Here is an 11,392-nt window from a genome sequence, read left to right on the forward strand (position 1 = left end):
ATGAAAACATAAAATAGGATCTTTGTTACTAAAATTACAAATTCAATTATGCTTTCAGTTCAGTGAAACAATACGCAGCCTTCAGCTGAGAACTGCTTTAAACATTTGGTACTTTTGGGGGACTCCTTCTCCTTGCAAGAAGCATGCTTAAGAAGTTTAATTACCTGGAAAATAACAGTAAAAAACACAACAATGATAGTTGTGCTGACAAACAGGTTTTTCTCTTTCACTTTGTCCACATCCAAAAGTACAACCAGAGCAAAAGCAACCGCTCCACGTAGGCCACCATATGACATCACAACCTGGTCTATTATCTCCAGCTGGACCATTCTGTAGTGGTTAAGAATCCATGTCTGTAAAACTACACCTATAAAAAACAAATGCCAGCATGTCTAGAAATACCCTTAGGAAATGTCAATATCCCAACGGTGTGTAACAGAAACAACAGCACCAGTCTGCTCTCGTACCAAATTCCCAACACCATCCACTCCTCCCTCTGCATTGCGCCGCTGCCAAGGAGGGCAGGCTCGCTCGCAACCTTTGCCTTGACGTTTAGCCTAAGGAATTAGATGCAGCTTTTGGGAGACAGTAGATCTTCTGAGAGTGTTGCCCTCTGCCTTAGGCACTGCAGGTGAAATCCTGCTGCGTGCTGACCTTTGAAATTCACTATTGAGAAAGAACAGAATTTCTAGCACCATAGTCAGTAATATGCACGGAGTCTTTTAACAGGAAGAGGAACAAGTTGAAACGGTGTTGGTTTAGGGAGTAAGTGTGGTACTCTTTACAAATCACTAAAAATGACATTTATGTCATTGTCTTACGGACTGTTGTGTAGTTATGCAAACACTGTCTTCAGGCCTACAGGGGAGATGCTGCCTGAAGCTCTAGACATCACAATGTTTCCCAGAGCTCCCATCGCACATAGAGAAAACAGCTTCCCCGCTCCTGAGAGCGGCACAGCAAACACACAGTCTGACCCCCACTGCAGCACGACCGAACTGTTAACCAGGGCAAAAATGGTATTTCTCTTTGAACTTTTGCCAAGGGAAGAGTGGTGGAGGGGACCTTGAAAATCAATTCCTGCCACCAGTCTGACTCCTCCAAGGGTCGTATCTCCGATTACGTAAGGTCAAATATCATCAGGCCTTTAGTAATGTAACAATGTCTGATCTCAGTTACTTTAATGGATGCATATCGTTATATTGCTGAGTATTTACTATTTAATTATTGATCACACTTATCACGGGATTGTAACCACTCATTCCAACAATACAACAAGTGACAAAGTCAAGATACTGAATATTGTTCTGATCACCTCACGGTCATCAGCAGTGACTGAGAGGTGGCTAAATGAACAATGGTTACAGGCTACTTAGAAAGGTGGACATGGGTCTAGACCCTTCATTTAGCCCAGGAGTTAGACAGAATAAGAATATAAAGTCCAGGAAAACTGCCAGCTAGATAGACGTGGTACCTTTTATTTGAATTTATTTCAAAATAAACAGGCAAATAAAGCCATTTAATTTATTCCCAGATGGAAGTACATACGCCAAATCAGGAGGTGCGTTACTCTCTAGAATTAATTAATTCTATGCCCTTTTTGCAATTTTAGCCCCTTTGATATTTCACAAAACAGTGATTAAATAGTAGAACTCGTAGTTGGGCAAATAATCATTGGTATTTTGAAGTGTTTGCAAACTTGTATAAGCCCAGTAAATTGACAGGTAATCCCTACATGCCACAGTCTGATTTACACGGTTCTTCACCAGTCCCTGAAAATTCTTGAGCCAGAGAAGCTGTGGTGGCATTACGTATGGTCTTATAACACTGTGTGTCTCGAACCTGAAGTCAAGCATAAAATTAGCTAAAGACAATCTTGTTATTACCAAATTGAAAGAGCTGAAGGAAGGAGAAGGCTGACAGGCATCACATCTTTTGTTAGGCTGAAAGTTAAAGATCAAAGTCCATTTCACTGGGAGATTTTTCCAATACCATGTGCTGGGTCAATAAAAATTAGCCACTGGGTGACTTAATTTTAACTGCTGGGCTATTCATATCCTCACATGTCATCAAAAGTGAAATTCTACAATATTTTCAGCATATGATGAAGCTTACTGTAGAGATCTATCCTCCTAACCCCAAAACAATCATAAATTCAACTGAAATAAATGGAGTATGTTAAAAGGAATTTATTTTTCTTTTGGCAAAAGAATATGAAAGCACGGGAAGAAGATCATCCCCTTACCGATAACTCTATATACTGAGATGAAGACCAGAGTCAACAGAATAAAAGCTGTATTCCAAGTCCAGATGTCTGGATTTACAGCTGAAATTCCCAGGAACATGAAGATAATAGTTTCTGCTCCACTGGCCATCATTTTCATGGTATATCTGACAGTTGTAGAAGATTGTTCAGATATGTTAGCCTTGACATATTTCTGACAGCAGATGCCGCAGAAAGTTATCCTAGGGAAAAAAAAAAAAAAAAAGGCAATTGTTCTGAAAATATTTGTTGTAACATTTTATATTAATTCCATCTGTCTGTCACTTAGTGATAAAAAACCATCATTAATTTCTAAGAAAAAATACACTCAGGAGCCACTGTGGAGTCTAATCTAAGAAAAAAGTCTGTTTCCAACGTTCACACCGAGGTGTCCCCAAGAGGTTTGAAGACAGCGTTTCACTAGATTGTAACAGCTGGCAAAAAATTATCTGCAGATTACCATACTGCTTTACATGCAAAATATTAAATCTTGTTTAGATTAGACATAGTCTTAAACTTAGCATTCAGCATAAGCTCAACAAGCGTCATATTCTACGGCTGTCCTATATAATTTATGTCTTTCTTTCCAATGTTTTTAAAAACCAGATTCCGTTCTCAGTCCCTTCACAGGCAGTAATAAAAAGAGACTTACGCCAGGATAGCAGAAAGAGAAAGCATCTCCGCTGTGAGGTAGGACAGGTAGGAAATGATAAACACAAATCCAGGCTCAATGATTCTCACGTGCTTGGTGAAACGACTGACCAGTGAGAGTAGGAACGCAAAGAAAATGCCGACAAGCGTCCCACCCAGGCTCACCACAAAGAATGACACTGAAAAACAAGAACAGACACAGCTTTAACAGCAGAAATATAACGGTTTGAACTACTTCTCTTCTCTCGTATGGCCACCAAATCAGAGAAAATTCTGGAGGACAAGTAAAAAAATATTTCTAAATTGCAACAACATGCATTGCTTTTGAACACTTGTTACGTGAACGCAGCATTCTGTAGAAAAAACAAGGTCACTTGAGGTTAAGCCTCGCTTACTCAAAACCCACCACATTTCTTTGAACAATTTTTTCCCACATTCTGAAAACAAATGCTCTTCCAAAAGCATATTATAGAATATGGCAAAGTCACTGTGAAAACATTGATTTGTGAGATCGTGTAGTATGTCATGCTCGGAATGGGACACAGTGACTGATTTTTTTAGGTAAATAACATTTCTTGGGAGTCACTGGCAAACTTACTTGATGCCAATCGGTGATAAAGAGCGACAATACCCACGTGTAATCTCAACTTTCCTGGAAGGCGAGGAGTGCATAGGCTGAAACTAAGGTCGTGTTATAAAATACAAAGGAAATATGTACAGCTCTCGAGTTTGGTGGTCTTCGCAACGAAACACCACATCTGTTAAATCTCCTCAGAAGAAAACGAATCTAATTAAGTTTCACAAATTCGGGAATATTCATTTATTTATTTTCTTAAGTCATTTGTCTGTGCCACAGGAATGTGGGAATAGAAGCGGCAAGGAAAAGGGCTGAAAAATAACAGTTACTGACAGCATAATAAAAATATTTTGTTTATAAGTCTGCATATGCACAGCAAGGATGTGATACAGAACTCAATTCTACGCACCTATGCCTTTGACACATTGAATCCCCGTCACATTCTGTGGACCTATTGTAACAAAAGATTCAAAGACATTGTACAGCACCTGAAAAGAAAAGTAGACTAACTTAATGTTTGCTCCTGAATTAAGCCTATTAAAATAATCTCATTATGGGCTTCAACATTATGAATTTTGAAATTATGTGTGACTGAGGGAAATTCTGTGTGGCGGAAGAAGATTTCGCATATTTTTGAATTTTTCAAAATGAAAAATAATGCAGTGGAGCAAGAAGAAATAAAGATTTTTTTTTAAAAAAAACAACTTTCAGTTTGTTATTTCAATTTGATTTCTATCTAGAAGAAGCATTTTTACATCTAGATGTATACATCTAAAGTACTTCTCACTCTAAAATCCAGGTATTCGGCAGATTCATTTAATCAACTGTGTAAGATAAATAAGATACTCAAGAAGATACTAATAAGATGCTAATAACAAGAGACTGGTTTGAAATAGGTTGAACATACATAAAAGAAGTTGAACATAAAGGAAAATAAACGATAATAATTGTGCTACAAGAAAAGAATTCATCTTATCCTTACCCCTGCCTGGGGAGGTTTGTATGATCGTTCTTGACACATGCCTGTCTGATCTATTCGGAATTCCGTCAGCGATGGAGGAGAACTCTGCTGCGGCTTCCTCAGCTTTTCTTGCTGTAGCTAAGCCCCTTAATTCTTACCGTATTTACCCAGCCGTAGCCTTGTTCTGTAACAGTAATCTTTTACATATTTACATTTAAAGAATGCTACACCAGCCACTTCTTTCTGTCCTCCAGTTTTTCCTTTTTCAAGGTAAGAACTCTAGTTGTTTCCAACTTTCCCATAGGCTGTGCTTTCTGACTCTCGATCGTACTTACTCTTCTGGATTTTCTTCAGCAAACAATCAAACTTCCTTTTATTTGTGGAGTGAGTGAGTGTATTCATTTCATAGTAACAAAACCTCCTTTCCTTCTGAAATCCAGTGATGTTGATACTTGAGTTTATCAAGGGTTTAATTTAATTTCTTTTTTTTTTGCTGGGAATACCCCAAAAGTACTACTAAAACTGCTGTGTAAAGGCAATTAGGTTTCCTTGGAGGCCCTAAAGCGCATTTTCAAACTAATGTGACCAGTTAGGCTGCTGCCAGGGACCTTGCAGTGCCTTGCTGCCTGGATTGCAAAAAATTAAGTCACTGGTCCTGGTGAACATGCCTTACCCTGTTTTGGACACATGCAGGAGCAGAAATAGGAGAGGATCGAAGAAGCAAAGTGAAGCTCTACAGCAACTCAGTTGCATCGCATCTTTATGCTGTGGGACTTGCCGGTCCCTGCCCACTAGCTCTGTACTACAAAACTATTCACTATTTTATTCTGAGAAAAATCCTGTGTGGAGAGAAACTGTGTTTCAATCAAAATAAAATCATGCATAGATATTTGGGACTGTTTTAAGTCTGTTAAAGTCTATTAGGTTTTCCTTTTCTTTCTAAATGAAAAAAACGAACAAACAACAGAAATTAACATGTTACAAAAAAACCCCAAAAACAAAAACAAAAAAAACCAAAAAAACCCAAACCAAACCCAACCCAAACCAGAAACTTTCTAAAATGACCCACGATTTTTCCCAAACAGAGACCTTGTATATCTGTCTGATAAACATCTGATTGAAACAAAATAGAGGGCATAGGTGTAAGCACTTTGGTGAGTATTCTCTCTCACAGTCTATATATATCTGAGGTTTTCATGTAAAATATAGGCATAAAGGAAATACGCAGAGAAGACTATGTGCATTAAAAAACAACAATTAAGAGAGGCTTAAAATCCCTAGAACTAATTGGGGCAAGTCATAAAAGCCCTCTTTGAACAGCAAAGGCAAATAAGACACACATACCTGAAACTTCATTTTAAATGGTTTTTGTGGTCATTCAACTCAGGACGGTATATTTTGATGTGACTTACAGACTCCAGAGAGCTTTCACGCACAAGCATTTAGTGTTTGTAATACAGTGTTTGCACGCAAGACAGAAACACCATGAGCTATGCTGCGCTAGCCCGTGAGTCCGTATCCACAGATAACGCAGTGTTTCATAAGGGGAAAATGCGCTTCAGAAGAAACTCCCTAGAGTTTTGATGACCTTGGCATATATAATTCACTTACCACAGTTACAGCATCATTCAGAAGTGATTCTCCAAAAACGATAATGAATAGAACTTCATTGACGTGGACTTCTTCAAACACTGCCAGAACCGCTACAGGATCCACAGCAGCAATTAAGCTGCCGAACAGGAGGAAGTCCAGCAGTCCGCTCTTCAGTGGGCCTTCAGAAACACAGCAAAGCGTAAGCAGAGTCAGCTCTGTGTTATCTGTGGTAGTAACAGACTGCGATGTTACATAAATGCAAAATTCTTGAAAATAGGGACCTAAGGCATCAGTTGGAAAAGGCATCAGCTGGAAGCATGACGCAGAACCTCCTGAAGTTCTGCGCTGTGTCACCTTGTTAGGTTTGTTAGATCCAGTGTTGGTCCACATGGATCAAAGTTATTTCGAGGAGAACATAACCGTCCTGTTCTTACAGCAAGGCATTTGAGACAAGTATTTCCAGATCTAAGCTGGCTTCGTATTTGTATTTGGTGTGGTTATCTAACTTGAGTGAATTATCGCAGGATCACTGAGAACTGACAAGATGGTACTTACTCCTGAAGTAAATGTTCCGAACTACTTCATGCCACAGGTCAAATACTTTGTAGAATTTTCAGGCAATCAAGAGTGGTATTCCAGCCATTTTTTCTGGGGAACAGACTTTGGAAAGGGTGGAGAACAGGAAAATTCCCTTTGTGTTCATTAATGGGTGGAGGAGGAAGTAAGCCTCACCGTTAAAAGGTGAAGCCCAAAATGATATGAGGAAGAGCAAAGGAATGCATTGAGATTTCATTCGTTAGAGCACAGTGCAGAGGCCCATGCCCAAAATTAATAGACAAGGCATAATATCTACAGGTGAGGGAGAAATCCATGAGTTAAATGATTTGGAATTATGAGTCAGATAATGACATAGCCATAGCCAAAGGATCAATATTGCCTGTAAGGTGCTTCCAGGTCAACACGGCCACTCCTCTATCCTCTTACAAGACAGTTTTTCAAATCCAGAATGTTTAGTGCTCGGAAGGTAACTGAAACAGAAGCTAGATTCCAAACATCTTTTATACAAAATGGCATGGGCATATTTTCTCAGGAGAAGGAAGCTTACATAGGCAGCCAGAGACAAGGTAGGCAACACCGTGTTGTATGTGACAATACTCGGGGGCACCTGCAGAAGGCCCTATTCTCTTAGCTGCTGTCTGCCAATCAGAGCATCTACAATGTTTTCCACGCAGTTTACAGGGGCCTTGGTAAGACCCTGAAAACAGAAATTCATAGTTTGCGCAGACATAAAGCTACTTTGTATTTTCAAAATGAGAAATAGTCTTGTTCATTCTTGGACATACCGGACTGTGGATGAGGACTGAGTCTATCCATTCTAGCGTGAGAGAGGGGTTGGAACAGGGAGTTGTTGTCTGTGCCAGAAATTCTGGGAACAGCCTTGAACCTGAATCTAAGTAATGGTTCCATCAAGTGTTGTTCTTCTCTGCCATGCTTAAGGAAAGAACAAACCCAGTGACAATAACTACCAGATACCAGGGTACAATAGAAAGTCAGCTTTTGAAAGAAATTGGCTTACTGCGATTGCTTATCTTTTTATACGTTACCAATTATAACCGTTGGTGCATTCTTTGAAGACTTGCAAAGCTAGTGAGCAAACGTTTATGGGAAGGTTAGGATACATCTGTAATTCCTACGAAGCAGTGTCAAGAGGCATGGGGTTTCTAAATAAGACTTTTATTTAGCAGAAAAATGTAAGTTATTTCCAAGTGATACATGGCCATTGCTCCCTTCCCGACCGGAGTCTGGAGTGACTAGCTGCCAGCAGAGGCACCTCAGCAAGGTAAACTTGCTGGGCCACTTCAAGACTTACATACGTGCTCAGTATGTAGTCACTATGACCTAGATTGTACAGAAAAAACTTTTCTAGTCACAACTGTAGTTATTCCACAGAGAAGTGCTGTGTGTGTTAGTTCTCAAGCAGATGGTGAACAGTTAGATGCGATCAGCCAGGAAGATTTAGGATTAGATACTTCTTCCCGTTCTGTGAAAGCAGACTGGTATGGCTGTTAGTTAGGTGCTGATCTTTTAATTTCACGTCTAAAGAAGGATTTCTTTGTTATTATGACTTCGCCTCTTTTTGTTCTACAAATTATAATACCTGTAAGGATATTGAATGCAAAGAGAGAGCTGCTTTTACGTGTATTTTGTGTAGGAAATCTATGTAACCTAACTTGGATTATGCATTCTCATACTGATGGACAGTACTACAGGTCCATTCAACGGTAAAGCTGGAAGTAATTTTAGTTCATCTTACCCTGTAGCGGATATACAACCCTACATTTTAATGATATTATTTTTATCATTATTCACTCCAATTGTAGAAAATGTGGGGTAGAAACAAAAATAAACCACAGAACTGCAACCGGAGGCTGCAATGAGCTGTTATAGGAATCGAGTAACTCAGCATTCTGCTATCTTCAGCAAGCAAGCAACAGCAGCAAGGCTTTTCACCAAGCGTGGTGCTCAGATCTTGCTGTCATCCTGGAGGTCAGCACAGTGGATTTAGTGGGTTAGTAAGTATGTGTCATGTAGGTATTTGAAAGTCCTACTTAGCCTTGCTGGAGAATTGACATAGTTTCAATCAGGGACAGGCTTCTCTGGCCTTTTCCACAGCTGAAATTAGAACTCGAGTAGGTTATAGAATATCTGGATGGTCCTCACAGTATACCAGTTAATGCTCGTTGTAACCGTTTCAATGGCATGTCCGTGTAGGTTTTGCCTTTGTTAACATCCCTACTTCCAGCTTGCAGAGCTTTAGCTGTGACCTGTGGTAGGGGCTGATTCCCCTGTTTAAGTGTAAGCTCAGATTTCTGCTATATACTGTCACTGAAAGATCTGCATAATGATGAAAAAGAACATGTAGACATCAAATCCATTTTCTACAGTTAGTTGAGAACTTTTTATGGATTGGGAGGAGAGCAAGAGATAAATGGATTTTCCACTTGAAATAAAATTTTTTGGAAAACACTTGACTTCCATTTCACATGTCGTAAAGAAGTCAATGCTTTTCCTTTAAATTATTTTTATCGACATATTTTAAGAGCAATTATCATTCATTATATTTTCCAGAAAAGGATGAAAATAAATTATTTTTGGTCATATTTTTTAAATTGCTGCAGGCAGCTTGGATATTTAAAGAAAAAAATCCTTGTCCAATCTGTTGCAATGGCAATATCCCTTTGTCATCTTTTTTATTCCTGGAAACCTGTGTTTAACTATAAACGTGAAATTGTGGATGCAATATATTGTGCTCACATGCTGAAAGCACAGAAAACATACGTACCTATAAAAGTCAATAGTGTCTGCATCTGAACTGTCACCTTGGGATCTTCTAGAGAAAGATTGTTACTTATCGAATGGGAGTTATAGTAAGGTAAATATCTAAAAATCTAGGCTAAATCTCTCATGGATGTCTATATTACAAACATCTGCAGAACACGAGTCTCATACGGACAAGTCTGTGGTCTAGTTCGTCCAGACAGGTTTCCTTAAAATGAATGTAAAAAATGTAAAATGTGAATGTAAAAAATCCAGATAGCTCAATCTTACTCTTATATTCCAAGATCTGAGATCTGCTGATTCCCTGTGCTGAACAATGGGAGCAGTTTTTGAGGCTCCACTATGTTATATTCTGTAATAATCAGCTAATAGTTTCATTAGTTCTTCATCACAAAAACATTCTCTGCAACATCTGCAACATCTGCAACTTCTGACATTTAAGGCCCTCATTTTACCCGGGCTGAAAGGGAATTCTGTGTAAAACGCTCCATTGATTTTGCACCACTGTCATGGCACGACTCGCTGTTGAGCCTTTCACACAACACAACGTGCCCCTTGTGCCTCAGTGTGACTCAGTCAGTCCAGGGTCTCAGCACTGGTTGCCAAGAACAGGTGGACAATAGCGCAGCACATGCATCTGCACTGCCCTTGGCAGATGTGCCCTGTAAGTACTTTCTAGAACTCACCAACCTAGGAGAATTTTGTCTTAGGAGAGCTCCTGAGCTTCTGCAACACAGGCACTAAAAAAGCACAGGTAGGATGCCTGTGTCAAAACACAGGCAATCCACATCCTATGTGAACTGTTGTTCTTCCACAGCTGTTGCTGTGGCTTTTGTGCATGCCACAGCTGCTGAGGAGATGAGGAATTGCTGTTCTGGGCCTCTTCTAGCAGCCCTGTGCCTTTATATTGTGGTGTAATTAAGAGAGAGTGCACCTTACGTGTGCTGCTTGGCTCTGTAATTCTTCGGTTACAATTTCCAGCCTCAGAAGAGAAAATAAAGATGTGTCATGCACACATATCCACTCAGCAACCATTGCTTACTTAGAATTAGAGCTGACAGAAGGAAGGCAGTTCCATTTCACAGTAACTTTGAAGTTGCATCACAGCAGAAAGGAACAAGCGTTTCAGAGTGTGTTTTTATCCAGGTGACCATTAGCAGGATAAATCCTGAGCTTTATGCTGAGAGCATGTGCATATATTTAGAACAGAGAAATATGAGACAAATTCAATCCTTTTCATGCTTACTTCAGAGGAGATTCCTCAGATAATTCTTAAATTTGGTAAAAAATATTATAAGTTCCTCCCATTAAGATGGTTTTTTTCTGATCAAAAGCATTGTTAAGTTGAAAAGCATCACCCATCTAACAGCTGGCGTACATACAGTAGCATTTATAATTGTGCCTTCACAGATCAAACTTACCCATTATTCCTGTCTGGTAGACTCCATAGAGAGATAAACCCGTTGTGGCAGCATTCCAGACTGTCCCAATGACAGCATACAAAAGTATGGAACCAAGATTTCCAAAGAACAATCTGTTTGGCATGAAATATCCAGCATCCAAAACAATGGGGGGCAGCAGATAGAAGAAAAATAGAGTAGGTGTAAGAGCAAAGGAGGCGATGTGATCTGCTGCCCACACGATGCCACCGAGGAAGAGACCAAGGACAATCAGCAGAGCACTCTCTGGAACCACCCGGGTGACTTTGTGGGACAAGTGGAAAACTGCAAAGAAAGAGAAAAGCAGTTTGTCAGAATGGGAATGAAGAAACAATTTGAGCAACAACTGTGGTTAGCTGGCAGTTTTGACTGCGCACAGACTTGCTGCTTTCGTTGTGATTAGACCCAAAAGCATGCATGAAACGCATGGGATACAGACAGTGGCAGAACCCAGCTACTCATAAAATAAAATATGAAGGCTGAGTTTCAGATTTTATCCAGCATATTTCAACTTATATGAAACGAATATCCCATGACATTTATTTCCTTTACTGGATTATCTTCTCGAT

At 39.6% G+C, this 11,392-nt stretch overlaps 1 protein-coding gene across 1 annotated transcript in view; it reads right to left on the reverse strand.

Annotated features, from left to right (window-relative positions):
- Nucleotides 1-11,392, reverse strand: part of SLC9A3 (solute carrier family 9, subfamily A (NHE3, cation proton antiporter 3), member 3) — a 54,288-nt gene that overhangs the window by 16,745 nt on the left and 26,151 nt on the right. The window contains exons 2-7 of the mRNA XM_010139355.1: nucleotides 10,806-11,108; nucleotides 6,064-6,224; nucleotides 3,901-3,979; nucleotides 2,916-3,093; nucleotides 2,246-2,466; nucleotides 165-367 (exon numbers count right to left, since the gene is read on the reverse strand). Coding sequence (XP_010137657.1) covers nucleotides 165-367; nucleotides 2,246-2,466; nucleotides 2,916-3,093; nucleotides 3,901-3,979; nucleotides 6,064-6,224; nucleotides 10,806-11,108 — 1,145 coding nt within the window. The remainder of the gene's footprint in view (nucleotides 1-164; nucleotides 368-2,245; nucleotides 2,467-2,915; nucleotides 3,094-3,900; nucleotides 3,980-6,063; nucleotides 6,225-10,805; nucleotides 11,109-11,392) is intronic.

The sequence above is a fragment of the Buceros rhinoceros genome, unplaced genomic scaffold (assembly GCF_000710305.1).
Source record: "Buceros rhinoceros silvestris isolate BGI_N320 unplaced genomic scaffold, ASM71030v1 scaffold14507, whole genome shotgun sequence".
Classification (NCBI taxonomy): domain Eukaryota; kingdom Metazoa; phylum Chordata; class Aves; order Bucerotiformes; family Bucerotidae; genus Buceros; species Buceros rhinoceros.